Source organism: Sciurus vulgaris (genome assembly GCF_902686455.1).
Source record: "Sciurus vulgaris genome assembly, chromosome: 4".
Classification (NCBI taxonomy): domain Eukaryota; kingdom Metazoa; phylum Chordata; class Mammalia; order Rodentia; family Sciuridae; genus Sciurus; species Sciurus vulgaris.
In genome coordinates this window covers 58,772,371-58,794,989 of record NC_136464.1, presented here as the reverse complement: position 1 = coordinate 58,794,989, position 22,619 = coordinate 58,772,371, and the positions used below count along the sequence as shown (strand labels likewise).

At 36.3% G+C, this 22,619-nt stretch overlaps 1 protein-coding gene across 2 annotated transcripts in view; it reads left to right on the top strand.

Annotated features, from left to right (window-relative positions):
- The window catches only part of MYPN (myopalladin), an 87,690-nt gene that overhangs the window by 11,257 nt on the left and 53,814 nt on the right, over positions 1 to 22,619 (top strand). For both annotated transcript variants that reach the window (XM_079135742.1, XM_079135743.1), the window contains exons 2-3: positions 735 to 1,637; positions 21,592 to 21,767. In XM_079135742.1, the coding sequence (XP_078991868.1) occupies positions 736 to 1,637; positions 21,592 to 21,767 (1,078 nt within the window). In that variant the 5' untranslated portion in view covers position 735. The remainder of the gene's footprint in view (positions 1 to 734; positions 1,638 to 21,591; positions 21,768 to 22,619) is intronic.

Genomic DNA, 22,619 nt, shown 5'->3' with positions numbered 1-22,619 from the left:
TATGAAAGCACTTTAAGTCCAAAGACATTGTATTTTTTCTCTCTCCTCTCTCTCTTTTAAAAATTTTTTTATTTGTTCTTTTTAGACATACATGACAGTAGAATGTATTTTGACATATTACGCATACATGGAGTATAACTTATTCTAATTAAGATCCCATTCTTGTGGTTGAACATGATGTGGAGCTACACTGGTAGTTATTCTTATATGAACATGGGAAAGTTGTGTCTGATTCATTCTACTGTTCTCTCTTTCTTTTCTTTCTTTTTAGTGCTGAGGATTAAAAACTCAGAGTCTTGGGGCTGAGGATATAGCTCAGTTGGTAGAGTGCTTGCTTAGCATGCACAAGGCCCTGAGTTCAGTCCCCAGCACCACCAAAAAAAAAAAAAAAACCAACTCAGAGTCCTCCACCACTGAGCTATATCCCTATCCCTGACATTGTATTTAATATCACTATAATGATACCATAGATTTCAAAATTGAAACTGCATTTAAAGAATTTAATAAAACAGTAATTGCCCAGGTTTTTATTTTCAATTTTAAGGAAACTTCATTCAGTTTTTACTTATTATAATTGGTGAGTAATCTTTAAGTCATTAAATTTTGTAAAAGTGTCAAAATGAGGCAATTTTTTATTTTGAGCTTTAAGTTCTTAAGAATGCATCATGCTATAATAAATATAGACTTGTTAGTTCCTAGAAATGATCCAATTCTCTGTTATTGTTTTATTATAGCATGCAAGACGACAGCATAGAAGCTTCTACTTCCATATCTCAACTTCTAAGAGAAAGCTATTTAGCTGAAACCAGACATCGTGGAAACAACGAGAGGAGTCGAGCAGAACCTTCCTCTAACCCTTTCCATTTTGGTAGTCCTTCTGGGGCTGCTGAAGGAGCAGGAGGCCAAGATGACCTTCCAGATCTTTCAGCCTTTCTGAGCCAAGAAGAATTAGATGAAAGTGTCAATCTGGCAAGATTGGCAATCAATCATGATCCTTTGGAGAAAACAGATGAAGCTCAAACTAGAAAACGTCTAGCTTCTGATCAGATGAAACACTCACCTAAATCAAGTTTTGAGCCTAACTTCTGTCAGGATAACCCTCGAAGTTCTACCAGCTCTAAAGAGGGCCCCCAGGAAGCAAAAAGACCACAGTATAGTTCTGAAACCCAGTCCAAAAAAGTATTCCTAAATAAGGCAGCCGATTTCATTGAGGAGCTTTCCTCCCTTTTCAAGGCCCATAGCTCCAAAAGGATTAGACCTCGTGCCTGCAAAAACCACAAGAGTAAATTGGAATCTCAAAACAAAGTTATGCAGGAAAACAGCCCCAGTTTCTCAGATCTGTCAGAAAGACGAGAAAGATCTTCTGTTCCCATCCCTATCCCTGCAGATACCAGGGACAATGAAGTGAATCATGCCCTTGAACAGCAGGAAGCCAAGAGGCGTGAAGCTGAGCAGGCTGCCAATGAGGCAGCTGGTGGAGACACCACCCCAGGGTCTTCGCCTTCATCTTTATACTACGAAGAACCTCTGGGGCAACCTCCCCGCTTCACTCAAAAGTTACGAAGCAGAGAAGTTCCTGAAGGATCCCGAGTACAGTTGGATTGCATAGTGGTAGGAATTCCACCTCCTCAAGTAAGGTAAAAATGTCCCATTAGTAATGTTTGGCATTTGCTTTACATCTACCTTGATTCTCCTAAGTCTGACCTGTTAAGTATGTGGTTTCAGAAATTATATATATTCCCTTTGAGAAAAGTAACGAGTGTCTAAAGTGGCTCTGTTCAACAGAATAATAATATTAACCATGTATGTAATTTAAAATTTTCCAGGGCTGCCCTGGCACACTCCTGTAATCCCAGCAGCCTGGGAGTCTGAGGCAGGAGGATTGCAAGTTCAAACCCAACCTCGGCAACTTAGCAAGAACTTGTCTCAAAATAAAGAATAAAAAATGGGCTAGGGAAGTGGTTCAGTGGTTGAATAACCTGGGTTCGATCCCTGGTTCAAAAAATAAAATAAAATAAAAAATTTTTTTTTTCTAGAGCTGAGTATGTAGCTCAGTGGTAGATGTCTTGCATGAGACCTCATGCATGAGGCCCTGGGTTCATTCCCCAGCTCTTCAATCAATCAATCAATCAACCCATTTTCTACTTTTTAAGAAGTAAAAAGAGCTAGGTGAGACTAAGATTAATAATAGACGTTATGTAGCCAGTGTATTAAAAATATTTCAAAATGTAATTAACTAGTCAAATTACTAGTCAAATATTTTATATTCTATTCTTTATGCCAGGTATTCAAAATCTAGTGTGAATTCTACACTTATAGCACATCTCAATTTGGATGCTAGATTTTTCCCAGGAAAAACTTATTCCACATTTAAGACCTCTGCTCAATGAATATACCTGTATTATTTTTTTTTTTTTAATATTCAAGAAAGCCAAGTGGTAAGGATAAAGACAAAATAAGGCTATGGTTAAGGTCAATTTAAAGACTCATTTTACATGTAATATATTTATTGTAAACTTTTTTAAAAAATGTTTTTAGATGTTGATGGACCTTTATTTTTTTATTATTTATATGTGGTGCTGAGGATCGAACCCAGTGCCTCACACATGCCTAGGCAAGCACTCTACCACTGAGCCACAACCCCAGCTTCTATTGTAAACTTTTGATTATCAACTTAATGAACACTATTCTCTCTAGTTCCCAAGTCTTTCTCTAATATGACTGATGAGTAGAGGGGATATTCAACTTCTATATGCCTACCAAAGTTAGCTTTTCTATGAGACAAACAAAGTATAATCTTAGGCCTTCTAATCTGCATAAGTTATGCCTAATTTTGTGTTCTCATTTTATTTTGTATTTTTAAGGATCTCTTTCACATTTATGGTCCTAAAAACATGGAACCAGCCTTAGCCTTCAGGGTGACATTTGCTGCCTCCTATAACATGTGAATAACGTGGTCAAAGTATCTTATTTTTGTAGACAATTACTGGTATTTAAATTCCTATAAGTGTTACTTGCTTCCCTAACCATCTAATTACTCCTAGAAAATGACTTCTGATGTAATATTCGCATAATAGAATAAAGTATTAATACATTTATATTTATCATTATAATTAATATTTCACATATGTACACTATTTCAAGGGAATATGCCCCAAAGACATATTCACATATTGAAATTTGTTTTCAAATCTTATAAATTTCATAAGGCATATCAAATATTATTTCTACAGAGGCACCGACATTTTGTTATCAAGTTAGCCAACTCTCCTCCTCAAGGGCAGAGTTTGGTGTTTCTGACTTTGAATCTTGAGTGCCAAGCAGAGTCTGGCCCATAGTAATCACTCAGCAAAATTAAGTGAACTAATGAATAAAGAAACAGAAAAAAAAAAAAAAAAAAAAAAAAGACTATACTTTCAGGGATCATTTCTGTAGTTCAGTACTAGAGAAGTTTTTCTGGACATGTAGAGTATCAGAAACCAGGAAGACCTACAGCATCCTCTCCTGAGTGTGAAGCCGGCTCTTGGTGCTGCTTCATTGCAACCTCCATTTACCGTTGGTGATAATTTTTCTCCTTGGGAGAGTTAGAGGGGAAAGACACCAACTGAGTGCTTTTTTTAAATAAAGAAGAAGAAAAAGAAGGAAAACAAGAAACTCAGCTCAAATTTAAATCAGGAGTGAGATAGTTGGCTTAGGATGTGACTTCCCTTCTATTGTAAAGAAGCCTGATGAAGGGTACTCCCTGGGACTCTGGTCAGACCAGATCATTCAAGGACTCATCCTCCCCATTTCTCAACCATGACAATTTTAGATACAAGAATGAATTCAGTCAGACATGGTGATACATGCCTGTAAGCTCAGGGGAGGCTGAGGGAGGAGGATTACAAGTTCAAGAACGCCTGAGCAACTTAGTGAGACCCTGCCTCAAAATAAAAAATAAGAAGGGTTGGAAGTGTAGCTAAGTGAGGGTTCCTGGATTCAACTCCAATATCGAAAGAAAGGAAGGAAGGAAGGAAGGAAGGAAGGAAGGAAGGGAGGGAGGGAGGGAGGGAGGGAAAGAGTCCAGTACACCAATGAGAAAAATAAAAATTAACCAGGAAAAACTATAAAGTACCCATTACCGAAAAACAAAGTCATAGCAACTCAAAAACTACTTAATCAACCAAGTAAAAATTTACAAATCTACAAATTTGAAAGTGGAAGACATATGCTCAGCTTTCATGTAGCAATGTTAATTTTACCCAAGAAGAATTTCTTTACAATAGGATTCATATCTATATCCCATCACTGGTTTGATTCTAGGAAACTAGTAGGAATTCACCAAATTTGTTTCTGAACGAATTTATACTTTATTTCATAACTATAGTCATATTAAGAAAAAATTTATAATTTTCCAAATAGGCTAATAGCTGTCACTATTTTTCCTAAGCACAGAATTTATACAACTCTAATCAGAAAGCAGCTATTGTTTAGCTTTTAGTTTGTGCTCAGCACTATTGTCAGCACAATGATGCAGACAATACAAATATATTTCCTTGCCCTCAAAGAGTTTGTAATCCAATTATTAAAGAAATCACCCGGGGCTGGGGCTGTAGCTCAGTGTTAGAGTGCTTGCCTCACATGTGCAAGGCACTGAGTTCTATCCTCAGCACCACATAAAAATAAATAAGTAAAGATATTGTGTCCTCTTACAACTAAAAAATATTTTTAAAAATTAAAAAAAGAAATCTTAATTTTTATTATACATAAAACAATCAGGTTAGGGGAACTAGAAAAATCAAAGGAGGTTTCAGAGACATAGGGTACTTTTAGTTGAACTTTGAAGAGTGAAAAGGATTTAGGTAGAAATCAACTCATTTAATCATTCAACAAACATTGAACTACTAAGACCATTCAGCGGTAATACAAAATAACCATGAGTTTTGGAGGTGAGGGATTTTGCTTTGAAAACTAGTCTCAACTATATCGAGAGGCTAATTCATAATCCAGTACAAAAACCAGACAGACATATAATCAAAACACTTGTGATTTGCAATATTGTATAATAAGTATAATTGTATATAACTGAAGTGTGTACTGGATTCATTGGTGGCCCAAAGGAAGACAAGAGTTTCCTTGACTGGAGTGCAGGGTAAAGGAAGCTCTAACAGAGGAGGTGAAAGAGGCCAAGTGTGGGAGAAGGCAAGTGAAAAGACTCAAGGCAAGTGTTTACAGGGAACCACAGGTCTTGACTCTATTGAGACTGGGGTAAGAGGTAAGGAGAGATTAGAGATAAAATTGAAGAGGTAGGTGGAAATGATGAGTCCTTTCAGGCCATGTCAACTCAACATGTTTATATAAGGTCACAGACACTGGCATTGTCATCATTCCATGTCTGATGGGACTGGAATGGGTACAGTGAGAAAGAGAAAAGATGTTAGTGATCAATATTTAGAAGAGAAGAGTCAATCATCAAGTTGAACTCGGTGATTAACTAAATGGAAAGGTTGAGTAAAAAATCTACACCATGAGTTCGAAACTGGGTACCTGAAAGAGAGATGGGGGTCACTGGTCAGTACTGAGAAAATGGAAGAGATGTCCAATTTGTGGAGTGGGGTGATGGAGATTTGAGTCTGAGGGATTGGAGGGAACATACCTAATAGGCAGTCAGAAATTTGACTGAAGGTCAAATGAGAGGATTAGGAAACTAGAGCAACCCAAGGAGTAACCTGGACACTGGGAAGTCTTCCACAATATCTCTGTGCCCATATACACAGATGTCAAGTTGATCTGGTCAAAGGAACTCATCTATTCTACCATGTTAACCTGTGTCCTTAACATAGCTAAGTACTTGTGGTTCCCTGATATCTACAAAGGGACACATAATATTTAAAACCAACTTCTAGTTGGTTCAGTCCAGTGTTAGAGTGGAAAAGTGTTTTCCAGCCTTCTTTTAAAAATAATTTGTCCCACAAAAATCATTGCATGTTACCTCAATTTCTCTCTCTCTCTCTCTCTCTCTCTCTCTCTCTCTCTCTCTCTCTCTCTCTCTCACACACACACACACACACACACACACACACACACACACACACACACATACACACACACACATGTACACACTCTTAGGACAAAATTAACAGTATTGGATTTGGAGGGATTAGGGTGGAGAGACCCAGAAGCCCTGCCTGTTTGCTCACCACTGAAACTCCTGGCCATAGGAGTACAGATTTTGATACAGAGAATACTTTTAAAAGTACATTAAATTGGGGCTCAGGATGTGTCTTGGTGGTATGGCACTTACCTTACATGCATGAGGCCCTTGATTCCATCCCCAGCACTGCAAAAAAATAGAACAAAACAAAAGCACTGAATTAGTAAAATGAGTCATTTCAATTTACTAAATAAGAATACCACAGTCAATAAAGAAAGTAAAGTCTTGCTACTTTAGCAAGAAAATATAAGTATACTGGGCGACTGTGTGCTAACCCATGTGTAATCAGTGTTTTACCCATGTTTTTGTGACCCCAGTTTAGCAAGTTGAAAAATCATTTTTGCTTGTATGGTTGATTTCCAAGTTAATTTAACAGAGATTGTTTTATACGTATAAGTGGGATTCTATATGACTGAAGCTAGTATTTTTCAAAGCATATTAATTTTGAACATAGTTTCATTTGGGGCCTTGTCTTAGAAAATGAAATACATTCATGCGTGTTAACCACAGATGAAAGAGTCTGCAAGAATTCACAGCAAATGGCTATGATCCCTTTTTGTATCCTGACTCCAAATTCTTTTCCTAGGAATGTACAGCTGGGTCACTCTGTGTTTGCTTGTATACGACTTTCCAAGAGCACAAATTTACCTTTTTATAGATAATGACGGCCACTATGGCTATTAAGTTTTGTTTCTGCTACTTCAGGACATTTGCCTGAGAGTTATATGCCAAGGAAAGAAAAAGGAAGCAAAATTGTTATAAAGAAAAAGGATATCTTAAAATGACATAGGGGAATTTCATATTATATTATTTAGAGGACTTTCATCTACATTTAGGAAAAAAATCTAGATCCATTCATGCATTCAACAAATATTCAGTGGCTATTTAAGTGCCCTATACTGTTGTAGGTGCTAAATTTAAAGCAGCAAGCATACCAGACATGAGTGGCGCACACCTGTAATCCCTGGGAGACTGAGGCAGGAGGATTATAAATTCAAGGCCAGCCTGGGCACCTCAGACAGACTCCATCTCAACATAAACATTTTCAAAAGAACTGGGAGTATAACTCAATGGCTGAGCACTTACTTAGCACATATGAAGAACCCCAGTTCAGCAAAAGAGGGGGACGGGGGAAGCAGCAAGAGAGAAAACTGCGCTGCATTCATGGAGCTTAGTCTAGTAAGAGACACAGAAAAAAAATTTTTTTTTTCTTTTGTACCAGGGATTGAACCCAGGGGCACTTAACCACTGAGCCACATCCCCAACCTTTTTTTTGTATTTTATTTAGAGACAGGGTCTCACTAAGTTGCTTCAGGCCTCACTAAGTTACTGAGGCTGGCTTTGAACTTGTGATCCTCTGCCTCAGCCTGCAATTACAGTCATGTACCACCATGTCCAGCTAGATAATAAAAATTTTGCAAGTGATTATATAATTATAATTATGATAAGTGTTATAAAGAAGGAAGCGTATAGCATAGGGACCAAACCTAGTGTATAGGTTGGGAAGGCTTTCCTGAAAAGTGGTATTAAAGCTGAAACATAAAAGATAAGTAGGAGTTAGCTCAGCAAAGTAGGGCGTAAGAAAAAGTGTTGTAGGCTGAGGGAATTGAAAATTTGAAGTCCTTAATGAGCAAGGCAAATGTTAAGTTTAAGGAATTGAAGGAACTGATGGAGCCAGAACATAAAGTGAGGAGGAAATGATTTGAGGTAAGTCCAGAGATGTAGAGGCCAGATTCTGAGAGATTCCTAAAACAGGCCAAGTGGGTCCCTGACCCAGTAGGGTCAGCATCACCTGGGACCCTTATGGAAAGGCATTGTAGATACACTCAGGCCTAACGAGTCAGAATCTTTAGGGATGAAGCCAGCTGCCTTTGTTTTAACAAACTGCTGATAATTTGTTGATATTGGGCACAGGGGTTCACTGTACTAGTCTCTTTACCTTGTGTATATTTGAAAGTTTCCATAATATAATGTAAAAAAATAATAATAGTAAGTTTATGTGATTGAAAATTTTTATGTAAATGGAATCAGAATGGCTATATATTTTGCTACTTTTTTCTCTTAAGTACATGTAAATCTAATACACTCATTTTCATTGCTCTATAGTATTTTACTGTATGGCCAGATTATTATATTATTGATGTAAATTTGGGTTGCTTCTAGTATTTTTCCTCATTGAATAATGATATTATACATTTTCTAATATATTCTGAGTTTTTCTTGATGCATGAGTGTGTTTAAGCATGGAATTGCTAGCAGACTATGCATAACTTCAACTTCATAATAACATTGAATTGTTTTCCAAAGGCATTGTTTCAATTTACATTCCCAACAACATTGTGTAAGCATTTTAGTTGTTCTACATCATTGCCAATATTGACATCACCAGATATTTTAAGTTTTGCCAAGCTAGAGGGTATGAAGTGTTATTGGTGAAACTCTTATAGTTTGAATGTTCATTTCCAGAGTTAGTAATAAGATTGTGAATTTTTTCATAGGTTTATGGACCATTCCAGATTCATTTTCTCTAAAGGGCCTGTTTACATCTTTGACCCATTTTCTATTTGTTCAAATATTCTTGATACCAGTCATGTGACACATGTGTTATAAAAATATCCTCTCCTAGTTTGATTTGTTTTTTTGTTTTCTCTATGGTGTCTTTTGATATTAGATATTCTTAACTTTGGTGTCAAATTAATTCGTTTTTCTTGTATGGTTCTGGTTTTTGTAGCTTGTGTCAATTTTAAGAAATTCTAATTTCAAAGGCAAAACGATATCCTTGTATATTTTCTCCTAAATTTTTACAGTTTGCTTTCCATATTTTTTTAACCCACTTAAAGTCGATTTTTTGCATATACTGTAAATCAGGTTACCCATTCTGGGTTTTGTTTGTTTGTTTGTTTCCAATTGGATAACCAATTTTTCCAGCAGCAATTTATGGTAAAGTTTATCTTCTTCCCACTGATCTCTCGTGCCAGCTCCATCATACAGCAAAATTCCGTGTACTTGTAGATGTAGTTTTGGACTTTCTGTTCTTTTCCTGTGGTTTATCATATTGTAATATGTTTTTCATAGTTTTTTATTTCTAATTTTTTTACTTTAAGAATTTTTGGCTCATCTTGACCTTTTGCTCTACAAGTTTTAGACCCATCATAACAAATTCCACTAAAATTTTTTAACTGTAATAAGATTTTTGGAATTGCACTGAATCTATAGACCAGAATAGGGGAGATTTTGACATCTTCAAATTTTGAGTTTTTTTCAGGGGGGGATATCAGGGATTGAACCCAGGGGTATTCAACCACTGAGTCACATACCAACCCTTTTTTGATTTTTTTTATTTTAATACAGTGTCTCAATAAGTTGCTTCAGGCCTTGTTAAGTTGCTGAGACTGTCCTTGAACTTTTGATCCTCCTGCCTCAGCCTTTGAAGCCTCTGGGATTATTTGCATGTGCCACTGGGCCCGGTTAAAATATCAAGCTTTAATATTCAGGAGCATGGTATATTTTTCCGTTCCTTTGGGTATTCTTTAATATCTTTCAATAAGATTTATGTTTGTTTCCCTGGGTCTTACAAATCTTGAGTTAGCTTTATTCATTAAACTATTTTAATACTTATGTTCTATTTTTAAAACTTATGTTCTATTTTTGTCATATGTAGAAATGCAGTTGACTTTATAGCCTTTATCAAATAATTCTTCTTTAGGAAATTTTTATTCAACAACTGCTAAATTCACAAAAAAGTGATTTATAGATTTTTTGATAATTCTTCCTGTCCAACCCTCTCTTGAACTTCATTCTTTTTCCTTTTTGATTTGGCTAAGCCCTCAAGTACAATGTTGAACAGAAATGGTGATGCTAGGTGCTCCAGTCTTATTTTTTATCTTAACAAGAATACTTTCCATTTTTCAACATTATATAGAATTTCATTATAAGTCCTTTCGTCTAGGAAGATTAAGATTTTTTTTAAATAACGAATGAAAAATGAATTTTATTAAACACTGCGCATTTATTGGGATTATTATTTTTCCTTTGTTAATATGGTACAGAATGTTAGTTTTACAATGTTAAACCAAACTTGAATTCTTACAACTTGGTCATAATTGATTATAATTTTTCATATTCCCAGATCCAATTTGATAATTTTTATTTAGACTTTTACATTTTTGTTTCAATTTTCTTTTTCATATTTTTGTCAGAAGAGAATTGCTACAAGCTCCAAGAGTGAGATTTAATCAGTGGGATTGGTACAGCCCTTGAGTTTGCCTGTGGTTTGCTTCTTTCTGTTAGGTTAGGGTATCCATGCTGAACCAGCTATTAATTTTTTTTGAGTATCACTCCTGTCTCTTCAGTATTGCAAAGGAATTATGAGATTTAAAGTTTGGGTAGAGGAAGAAATCCCCCTAAAAGGAGACTGGAAAGGTACATCCTAAATGGGAAGAGGAAAATGGGGCAGTCATAAAGAAAAAAAAAAGAGTTGCTTCAAGATGGAATAAGTCAACTACATTGAATACTAATTAGAGGTCAAGTGAGATGAAACTGGAAAGTATCATTTGACTTAATAACATGGAGTCCATCAGTGGCCTCAGTAAGAGAAGTTTTGAGAGAATGAAAGGAACAGAAGGCAGATTAGAAGTGATTTAACTATGAAAAGGGCATGATAAAAAAATGATAGACTGAGCACATGGGCTTATCTTCCCTTCCAGCACCCCCAAACCTCGCTGGAAAACAACATAGAATGCCATCTGTAAGTGTAAAATTCTTAGAAATTCCCCACAGGTAGAAATTTCATATGGAGGGCTGGGATTGTAGCTCAGTGGTGGAGCACTTACCTAGCATGTGTGAGGCACTGGGTTCATGATTCTCAGCACTGCATGTAAATAAATAAAAATAAAGGTCCATCAACAACTAAAAAAATATTTTAAAAAAATAGATTCCATATGGAAGGGACAGATCCAAGTTTTGTGGACCTTGAAGCTTATAAAAATTGGGAGGTCCCCTTTAAGATAAATAAAAACAAATTGTGAATGCAAAATTAGGCATAGGGTCTAGGAAGGGAGCTGTGTTGATAAGAAACCTAAAATTTCATTGGTTTTCTACTAAATTTACCTCTAAGCAGAAGGAATCTGATTGATGAGGAAAACTAAAATCCAAATCATGTCCCAGAAAAAAGCACTGTGGAGCTGAGAGCTCTTCTGAACATGCTCAAGGCTCAGAGGCAAGAGACACAATAACCAGGAGAGGTCCTGGGGCAGTCAGCGTGATTAATCTGGGAATTATAGTCAGAGCAGCTGTGTAGGTCAGTGCCTTCCCTCTTCCCTTGCTTAGGCTGAACACAAGCCCAGTCCTAAACACGGAAGCCAGGACAGCAAATGTGTTCTGGAGACACAGGGCAGTGTCCCAGATAGCTAACAATAGCCAGGAACACAGAAAAGCTACTGGTACTCAATGTACGCCTACCAGAAATCATGATCTGCCTCTCCCCAATAATCACCAGCAACAACTATAACCAGAACCAACATCCCTTAATATGCAAGGTTTTCTAACAGTTAGGGAAAATTAACACAATGAAAGACTCCCAATTGAGCAAATAGAAGAATTTACTCTTGAAAGAAAGATTTAGTGTAGCAAGCAGAAGAAAGGAAGAAATTATAAACTATGTAATATGGAAAGCTGAGTGTGGTGGCACACATCTGTAATTCCAGAGACTTCAAATGCTGAGGCAGGAGGATTGCAAGTTCAAAGCCAGCCTCAGCATGATAGTGAAACCTGAAGCAATTTAGCGAGACTCTGCCTTAAAATAAAAAAAAAATAAATAAAAAGGGCTGGGGATGTGGCTCAGTAGTTAAGTGCCCCTGGGTTCAATTCCTGGTGCACACACACACACACAAATGTAATATGTAAAGATTCAAGTGCATAGAATCAATAACAACAAAACTGGAAAATTCATATGTTCATTCATTTAATAACAATTCATAACACTCTATGCATCACATATTCATGAGTCCTTGTAAATAAAGCTAAGTTCCGTGCCATATTGCATTCCACTTGAGGTTAAGGAGAACAAATAGTAAACAATAAATTTTTCAAATTTAGTTTTATATTTATTTGGTACAGAGGATTGAACCAAGGGTACTTAACCAGAGAGTTGTATCCCAAGTCCATTTTTTATATTTTATTTAGAGACAGGGTCTTGCTAAAGTGATTAGGACCTCACTAAATTCCTGAGGCTGACTTTGGCCTTGCAATCTTCCTGCCTCAGCCTCCTAAGCCATTGGGATTACAGGTGTACACCATTGTGACCTGCCTTTTTATTAATTTTTTTTTATTTTGAGACAGTTTTGCTAAATCACCTAGGGCTTCACTAAATTGCTGAGGCTGGCCTCAAACTTGTGATCCTCCTGCCTCAGCCTCCTGGGTTGCTAGAATTATAGGCATTTGTGTGCTCAGCCATAAACAATAAATTTAATAAATAAGTGAATTATGTAGTGATTTAGCAATAACTATAATAAGTTAAAGGAAAGGAAGGATTTCTAACGCTGCCCAAAGTAATTTTATCTTCTTCAGTTTTTTTTAATACATTGATGGAAGAACCTCTTTTACTTTAAATACTATTCTCTTTTTCATTGGTTAAGTTGCAAATCACAGTAGAATTCATTTTGATATAATTGTACAAGCATGGAATATATCTTATTCCAGTTAGGACCCCATTTTTATGGATGTTCAACATGGTGGGATTCAATATGGTACATTCATATAAGTAATTGGAAAAATTATTTCAGATTCACTCCACTCTCTTTCCTTTTCCTATTCCCCCTCCCTTCATTCCCCTTTGTCTATTCTACTGAATATTTCTTCTTCCCCTCTCCCCCTTTATTGTGGGTTAGCTTCCATGTATCAGCGAAAACCTTAGACCTTTGGTTTTTTGGGACAGGCTTATTTCACTTAGCATGATATGCTCTCCAGGTTCATCCATTTACTTGCAAAAGTCATTCTTCTTTATAGCTAATACTCCATTATCTGTATATACCACAATTTCTTTATCCATTCATCTGTGGAAGGGTTCCAGAGCTTAGCTATTGTGAATTGAGCTGCTATAAACATTGATATGGCCGTGTCACTGTAGTATGCAAATTTTAAATATTTTGGATATAAACCAAGGAGTGAGACAGTTGTGTTAAATGGTGGTTCCTTTTCTACTTTTTTAAAGGAATCTCCATACTGCTTTCCAGAGTTGTTTGCACCAATTTGCAGTCCCACCAGCAATATATGGGCGTACCTTTTGCCCCATATCCTTGCCAACATTTATTGTGACTTGAATTCTTTTTACTTTTAATATTTTAGTTGTAGAGGGACAGAAACCTTTATTTATGTGGTGCTTAGGATCAAAGCCAGTGTCTCACACATACTAGGAAAGCGCTCTACCACTGAGACACACCCGAGTCCTGTTACTTATATTCTTGATAATTGCCATTCTGACTGGAGCTAGATGAAATTTCAGTGCAGTTTGAATTTTCATTTCTCTAATTGCTAGAGATGTTGAACATTTTTCATATATTTGTTGTCCATTTTTATTTCTTCTGATAAGTGTCTGTTCATCTTTTTAAAAATTTATTTTCACATTTATTCATTCTCTCTAGTTATATCTAAAATTGGCTATGTAGCAAGGTATGGTCTTGACTTCTTCATATAGACAATTGCTTATTTATACTTTTCTTAAGTTACCATCCAAGATTCCACTTGGAAGAACTCAACAAATCTTAATAAAAAAAAAAAAAATCCCTATCTTTCTGCATATACCCCTATGTTCTATCCAGTAGAACATAACCACTGATCATGAAAACTTAAGTATTTTTAATTTAATAGCAATCAAACAGGACATCCAAAAGGCCACATTGCATCACAAAATCTAATGTAACTGAGTCCTGTTAGTCTTTGTGGTGTTTATTGCCCAGAAAGGGAAGTTAAGAGAGAGATATTAAGGAAATAAACCTACAAATAAATATATCACTACAAATGACATATAGTTTCTACAAAGGAAAAGAACAAGGTATGAGGAGAGAGAATAATAAGTTGGAAAAGGACTTGGGAAGGGCAAGGTTGAAGTTGGACTCTGAGTAATCATTCTTTTAATGAGCATTATTACTGGTGAGTCAGAATAACACATTCAAATTACATTTAGAAGTTGTTAATGTGCTAAAACAGTGAGTCATAATATTTATCCAAGGCATATTTTAGATGAAATAGTAACCTAACAGCAGAATGGTGATTTGCAGCCAAAAAGTCCTGTTAAATCTGACAAATGTGTCTCTTTGGTGTTCTCCTTCCCAGCATGGTAGCTAGCCAAATTAGCAGATCTGACAAGCTACCCAAGTGCATCAAAGGTGGGTCCTTCTCTGTCATTTGGACCTGCCCTATTTTCCAGACCATTGACTCATTTCTGTTGAGCTATGAATCACATCTGGCACCTGCTGCCATTCTGTGTCATGAGGACGTGGCATTCTAAAAACGTGCCTTAGTCAGGACATTTCTATGAAAGCATGCCCTAACATGGATAGACTTTGAGGAGAGTATGTTATCCTCCTACCTCAAAAGTCTTCAGGGTAGTGGGGTAGATTTAGGAATCTTTCACATGACCAGCATGTTATTTCTGAGTGGCTCATGGTATTAAAGACAAAGACGTGGTTACTGCTTGTTCTTTGGGACTGGGTGAAGCCGTCATGGCATTTGAATAGGGATAAGAACATTTCTGACTGAGATTTCAGCATTTGAAACATTTCACTTATCTCCTCTAGCTATCTAATTATTCATGGATGATACTACTCTCATCTTGGTAAGGATGAGAAATCTAAAGAATCGAGATAATCCTGTAATGTTTATGTGAAAGTAGGGATTTCTTTGTTTTGAAAAAGCTATTTATATTTGTTCATCAAATAAATAGAGATATATTGCTTAAAAAGTCAAATATTATTAAAGAACAGACTATATTCAACCCTTTCTGCAGTTTCTTGTTTATTTCCCTTTTGATTTCTGAATAATATGCCAGTGATTCTCAAACTTTTGGTTCCCAAATCCCCTTTACAATCTTAAAAAATTATTGAAACTCAAAACAGATTTTGTTTATAATAAAATGTTTATCATATTAAAAATTAAACTAAGAAATGTTTTAAATATTCATGCATTCTCTCTCTCTCTCTCTCTCTCTCTTTGGTACTGGGGATTGAATTCAGGGTGCTTTATCACTGAGCTACATCCGGCCCTTTTTATTTTTTATTTTGAGACAGGTCTCAATAAGTTGCTTAGGGCCTCCCTAAATTGCTCAGACTGACCTTGAGCTTTTGATCTTCCTGCTTTCCTCTCCCAGTCTGGGATTATAGACAGGCACTACCACATCAGTTATTCATTCGTTTTTAAATAACAATAATAAACATGTTAATATCAATAATTTTATAAGAAATAGTTTTCCAAAGCAAAAAGTTTTAGTGAGAAGAGTAATAGTATTTTAGTTTTTACAAAACTCTTTAGGGTCTGTCTTAATAGACCATAGCTGGATTCTCACATATGCTTCTGCATTCAGTTTACTGTAATGTGCTGTTTAGGTTGAAGTCAGTGCGGTAAATCCTGTTTTACACAGTTACCTAGCTGGAAATAGGAGGAGCATTTTAATAACCTTTTCAGATCTTTGTGAGCTATTGTTATTTAATACCACAACAGAATTCAACTAGCAATAGTTTCCTGAAGGTTAGTTGCAATGTGAAATCTGAAACCATACCCATGAACTTTTGTCCTCTGCTATTCTAAAACCAATCTGTCTATTTTGACCTTTGAATGGATAACATTTGGTCATTTGGAAAATAAATAATGCAGATCTTTCAAAGGGTAACATGTTTTATTATATAATATCAAAAAGTCACATTTGTTGATATCATCTAAATATTTTTGGATGAAATCAAAAGTCTTTAAGTATTGGAAACCCCTAAACTCACTCTGGGGGATTCAAATTTTCTAATTTTTCCTGAAAGCTCATTGTTTTTCCCATTGGCAAAAAATACTATCAGTTATTTTTACTTGAAATGACAGGCTTACTTTCCTTTATTTTCGAAAAAATAAAGGGCTTAAAAAGACATGGACTCAAAGTTGAAATTTTTAGTTTTTTCTTTTTTTTTCTTTCTTTCTTTTTTTTTTTTTTTTTGTACCAGGAATTGAACCCAGAGGTGCTGAACCACTGAGCCACACCCCCAGCCCTTTTTTGTAATTTATTTAGAGACAGGGTCTCTAAAGTTGCTCAGGTCTTCACTAAGTTGCTGAGACTGGCTTTGAACTTCCCAACCTCCTGCCTCAGCCTCCTGAGCCACTGGGATTACAGGCATGTGCCACTGCGCCTGGCTCAAAGTTAAGATTTAATGAAAGTAATGATTTTTATTGTTTTGTCAAGGAAAATTTTCCTTGAAACTGTATATTTTTTTCTCTTACTGTGAACATAGTGGTGGATCCAAACCCAGTTTTGTGACAGTGTTTTCATTTGTGTTGCTAAAGCACGGGCAACTTTACCCACAGTGTCTTTTGCACCATCCATATAAATATCAACTCAGTGAAAGGGCAAATAACCTAGTAAACTTTTGTTTTCACAGAAAGTGAACCACTGTAAAATGCTTTCACTGCTGTTGCTTGCCATGCTAATGTAAGCTATTTTCTATTGATTTCCTGTTTTGTCAAATAGCAGTTTAGCGCCCCAACATTAAACCAGTACCCTCAATTTTTGCATTTTTCAATACAATCATAACATACTGTTGTTTTTAAAAAGTATTTAATTTTTATTTTATTGTTACCATATAAATATTGTTCACTACAAGCCTAGTAAGACAAAATGAATATTTCTTTGCTTGCATAGTCATCTGTATACTCAGGGGATTAATTCCAGGACTCCCCAGTGGATACCAAATCTTCAGATGCTCAGGTCCCTTATTTAAACTATTTGTTTAATATTTGCATATCATCTAACCTATGCACATCTTCTAACATATCTTTTTTTTAGGAGGGATGTTAGGGATTGAACTCTAACACTCTGTGTAAGCACTCTATTGAATTAAACCTCTAGCCTTTCCCATCCGTAGATATAATAATTAATACAATGCAAAATATTTGTTACTAGTTATTATACTGTAGAGAATTAGGAATATTACAGGAAAAAAAATCTGTACCTATTCAGTACAGACACAATTTTTTTCCAAATAGTTTTGATCCACAGTTGGTTGAATCTGAAGATGAGGAACCAACAGATACACAAGACCAAATGTATTCCTTTTTATTTTGACCTAAAGTTGATTATTGTCTTGATTCTTGCTGTCTGTTTTTATGTGCTCAGTTCTGTGGTCCTATCACAAATTTGTCTCGGCTTTCCAAATCAATTAGTGAGACTTTGAAATATTCTGTTCCATGCAGTTAAGCCTAGAGTGGTCCATCAGGTGCATTTGTTCTTCCCTAGAGAAATCCCTTCTGAAGGCCTTCTCCTGCTCCAATGTGGAACAGCTGCTTGTTCAGCCTACAACTCAGCCTTCTTCCAGGGACATTCCCTATCTGCTCTGATGAAGGGAAGTGATCGGAGGTAGCAGTCTAAGGCTCATTTTTCCAAATTTGTAACCAACATCCTTGGTTGCTGTCATTGTTGATTTTGGTTTTTCCCTTGTTCTTGTTTCTGGTTTTTTTGTTTGTTTGTTGTTTTTTTGTGGTCCTGGAAATTGAACCCCGGGGTACTCTACACTGAGCTACATACCCAGCCCTTTTCATTTTTTAAAATTTTGAAAGAAGGTCTTGCAAAATTACTGAGGCTGTCCTAGAATTTGCCATCCTCCTGCCTCAGTCTCCCAAGTAGCTGGGATTACAGGTGTGCACCACCACACTCGGCTCCAGTGTTTCTGTTTTAAGTTCCATATCTCCCCTCAGTTGTTGGCAATCTGTGTTTCCAAATCCCAAAACTCTCTGGAATTCTGCTGCACAAATTGGCTACTTCTTTCACTGCCATCCCCAAGAAGGCTCTTGCTTTTCACATTTCTCAACTCTTCTGACTGCTCAATACACTTTCCATCTTCCAAAAGTTTCTTAGGTCTCAGGTTTACTGTTGACTGTTGTCTCCCCTTCCATTCTTTTTGTCTTTGTGGTTTTGTACCTTAAAAAAATTATCTTATTCTCATTTTAGGGACATATTAGGAGGGGAGAAAAGATAACACATTTTGATTGGACTCCCAGATTTTATATTTGGAACTACACATGCTCTGAGGTTTCATTCATTACAAGTTCCTTGGAGTTAGTGAGATTTGTGCTCTGGCAGATTCATGAACCCATCTCCTCAGCTGCCTTTATTGTATATCGCCGCTACCACAACAGAACTCAAAGACTGGAAGAGAATTTGATGAAGCAAATAACATACACTCACAAAATGTCAACTAATAGTTTTTTTCCAATCACTTGGTCTTTTGACAAATTGGTCAAACACTTATTTTCTGAATACCTACCATGTGCTGGGGCACTGTTATAGGTATTAGGATTATAGTGGTCAATAGGACTGGTAAGAGATAAGACCAATTTTCAAATCAGAGAACAACAGAAGACAGTACAGAATCAAGTCTTTTATGACACAATACAGATTTTTTTTCAAAAAAAAAAAAAAAAAAACAGTGAATTTAGAAAACATAACCATCATTGAAAATAGGTGGTAACAGGTAGCTTTGAGTAGGCAGTGACATCTGAGCCAAGTATTGGTACATGAATTATATTTGCAGTTGCTTAAAGGCAGAGAAAAAGAATCTCAGAAAAACATGAGCAAGGACTTGAATATGGGGGTGACCATGACATATTTATGGAACAGTAGAGAACAGTTTGACTGTTGGAAAGTAGTTGAGTAGGTGGTTTTTCTTTAATGTGCTTTAGAATTTTGCTTTATATAAATGATGGGAGGGAGGAATTAAAGTACTGAGTGGTTAGATCTGAAATGACAGTAAAGACTAGTAACTACCAGGGTTCCTTAATTTTTTACACCGAATAGTTATAATGTTCCTCCCCTTAATTGCTTTTTGTTATGTTGATTAATAATTATTTCAAAAAGTAAAAACAGTATAAAAGGGTACACTGACACATCTTACTCCTAAAAATCATCATCCATCTTGTATCACCACAACAGGCAACTACTTTTAACTTTCATTTTATTCTATCCAGTTTTCTTTATGCAAATGCAAATGAGTGAATGTCTTATTTCTTACCCCCTTGAATCTGTTTCCAATGTTTGCCACAACAAATTACCACAAATCAAATGACTTAAAACAACAGAAATTTATTTTCATACAATTCTGAAAACAAAAAGTCTGAAATCAAAGTGTCACCAAGGCTGGGTATGGTGGCACAAGCCTGTAATCCCAGTGACTCGCGAGGCTGAGGCAGGAGGATCACAAGTTCAAAGCCAGGCACTAAGCAATTTAGCGAGAACTTGTCTCGAAATAAAAAATAAAAGGGCTGGGGATGTAGCTCAGTGGTAAAGTATCCCTGGGTTAAATTCCTGGTACAAAAAAACACAAAAAAACAAAAAGAGTGTCACCAGGGCTGTGCTCTATTTCAGACTCTGAGTAAAATCCTTCCTTGCCTCTCCCTAACTGACAATCTGGTGATTGCTGTCAGTCCCTGATGCTCCTTGGCCACAACTGCATCACTCCTGTCTCTACCTCTGTCATCACATGGGGTCCTCTTATGTGCCTCCATTTTCATTCTCTTATAAGGACCCCTGCATATTGAATTAGGGCCCACCTCGATGACCTCATCTTGACCTGATTACGTCTTCAAAGATTTTTTCTAAATTAGATGGATCCTCAAGTATGGGGGTTAGGACTTCAACATATCTTTTGGGGCTACATAATTCAATTCATAACCCTCCCTTTCTTACACAAAGCTAATACCCTTTATCTACTATTTTGTACCTTACGATTAAAATGTAGCTATATCTTAGGATTCTTGCCACATCAGCACACAGTGGTCTTATTCTCTTTTTAGAGATGCAGAGTGTTCCACTGTGTGACTATATTGTAGTTATTGATCAGTTCCCTAATGGTGGACACTTGGCTTATTTCCATTCTTTGGCTATTTCAATGAGTAGCCTGTACATATATCATTTTGTGTGTATGGAAGTCTATCTTGTGATAGATTCCAACAAGTGGGGTTTGTTGGGTCCAAGAATAAATGTATGTGTGATTTTAGCAGCATTACCACCTTCCTTTCATAGGTGTTGTGCCATTTTATATTCTCACTAATGGTGTATGAAAATAAAACTTTAGACTTGCCAATCTGTTATATGAGAAAATGGCATTTCCATTTAACTTTAATGTTTATTTTTCTTATTATGCACCTCCATGTCTTAAACATCATTTTATATTATTATTTTGTATAAACTTTTGGCCAGAAAACTTGACCAGGTAGAAACTTGTATTATAGCATAACATCAGGCGTATAGAATTATAATAAAATACCATAATCAATAGAAGCACATTTAATTTGAGTTATTTGCCAGGGTGGGCTCACTCCTAGCAGACTATGACTCATCCTCCTTACCTCTGGTGACTGAAGTAACAAAACAAATTAATTCTCAGGACAGATACAATTTAGCAGCAGGAATTGAGTGTGTACAACTTCACAAAGCTCTATTATCTCTTCATTGTTTTCTAAATAAGCTAAAAAGTGTTTATGTAATGACTACTATAGTTGAAAGGTACTTTCGGAGAAGCCAAGTTCCATATTAAAGACCCTTTTCTTCCTAGTCGGCTCTATTTGCTTTCTGTCCTCTTGCAGTTGTATCTTTTTCTTTCTTTCTTTTTTCTTTTTTTTTTTTTCCCCAGTGCTAAGGATCATATCCAGGGCCTTGCACATGCTGGGCAAATGCTCCACAACTGAGTACATCCCTAACCCTTTTTATTTTTTGATTTTAAGACAAGATGCCCTAAGTTGCCCAAGCTGGCCTCAAACTTGCTATCCTTGTGCTTCAGACTGCCAAGTGGTTGGCATTATAGGCATGGGCCACTGTGCTCAGTTGAATCATACTTATTTATTTATTTATTTTTTGTGCAGTGCTGGAGATTGAACCCAGAGCCTTGTGCTTGCAAGGCAAGCACTCTACCAACTGAGCTATATTCCCAGCCCTGTATCATTCTTAATAGGAACAACTTTCCAATCTCCTGAGTAAAGTGTCAGTGTGGTTTGAATACTGCTGACACTCTCAATGTCACAATCAAACAATAGATTATTTCATGTTCTGACTCTTAGTTTTTCAATTTTCTTCTTAGGGAGTATCTGGAACCATCTATGTTATTAAGTTACAGTTTTTTTAGTTGTGTCCAAAGGCCATATTCCCTTACTTGCAGGTGGTACTGTGAAGGGAAGGAGCTTGAAAATTCCCCAGACATTCACATCGTCCAGGCAGGAAATCTGCATTCTCTGACCATTGCTGAAGCCTTTGAAGAGGACACAGGACGCTACTCCTGCTTTGCTTCCAACATCTATGGGACAGATTCAACTTCTGCTGAGATTTATATAGAAGGTAAACTAAATAAATACTCCTGAAGCCTGACACATTCTAGTAAAACACTTATTTATAATAAACAAACATTTTTAAATTTTTTAAAGTATTTTTTAGTTGTTAATGGACCTTTATTTGGTTTATTTATTTATATGTAGTGCTGAGAATTAAACCTAGTGCCTCACACACGCTAGGCAAGTGCTCTACCACTGAGCTACAACCCCAGCCCTAAATAAACATTTATTGAGGGCTATTCGACCAAAAAAAAAAAAAAATAGACTTACATACTGATGAATGTATATTGTGTTAGGCAATATAGAAAACAAGTGAAATAAATATATAAAATGTGTAATATAATAGGTATATGTTACTGGAAAAATAGCAAGAAAGATGGATAAGAGTTATATGTGTATGTGCGTGAGTTGTAGGGTGTGTGTGTGTGTGTGTTTGTATTCATTGCCTGTAATTTAAGATAAGGAGGCAGTGAAAACTTTCCTAACCAGGTGACATTTGAATGAAGTCCTGGAGGAAGTGAGAGAGTGAGCTCCAAAGACATTCAAGAGAAAACCATACAAGGCAGAGGAATCAGCAAGTGCAGTGGCCCTGAGTTGAGAGTGTACTAGTCTTACGGTAGAGATGAGCCAGCATGGCCAGGCTAGAACACCAAGGGAAAAAGTAGTATGAGAGCTACTAGGGAGGCTAATGTAGGTGGTTTACAAGGTGGACACCAGTCTGGACAAATTGAGGAGATCCTGGCTCAAAAACAAAACAAAACAAAACATATATATACACACATACATACCACACACACACACACATATATGAACTGGGAATGTAGCTTGGTGGTAGAGTGCTTGCCCACCATGTGCGAGA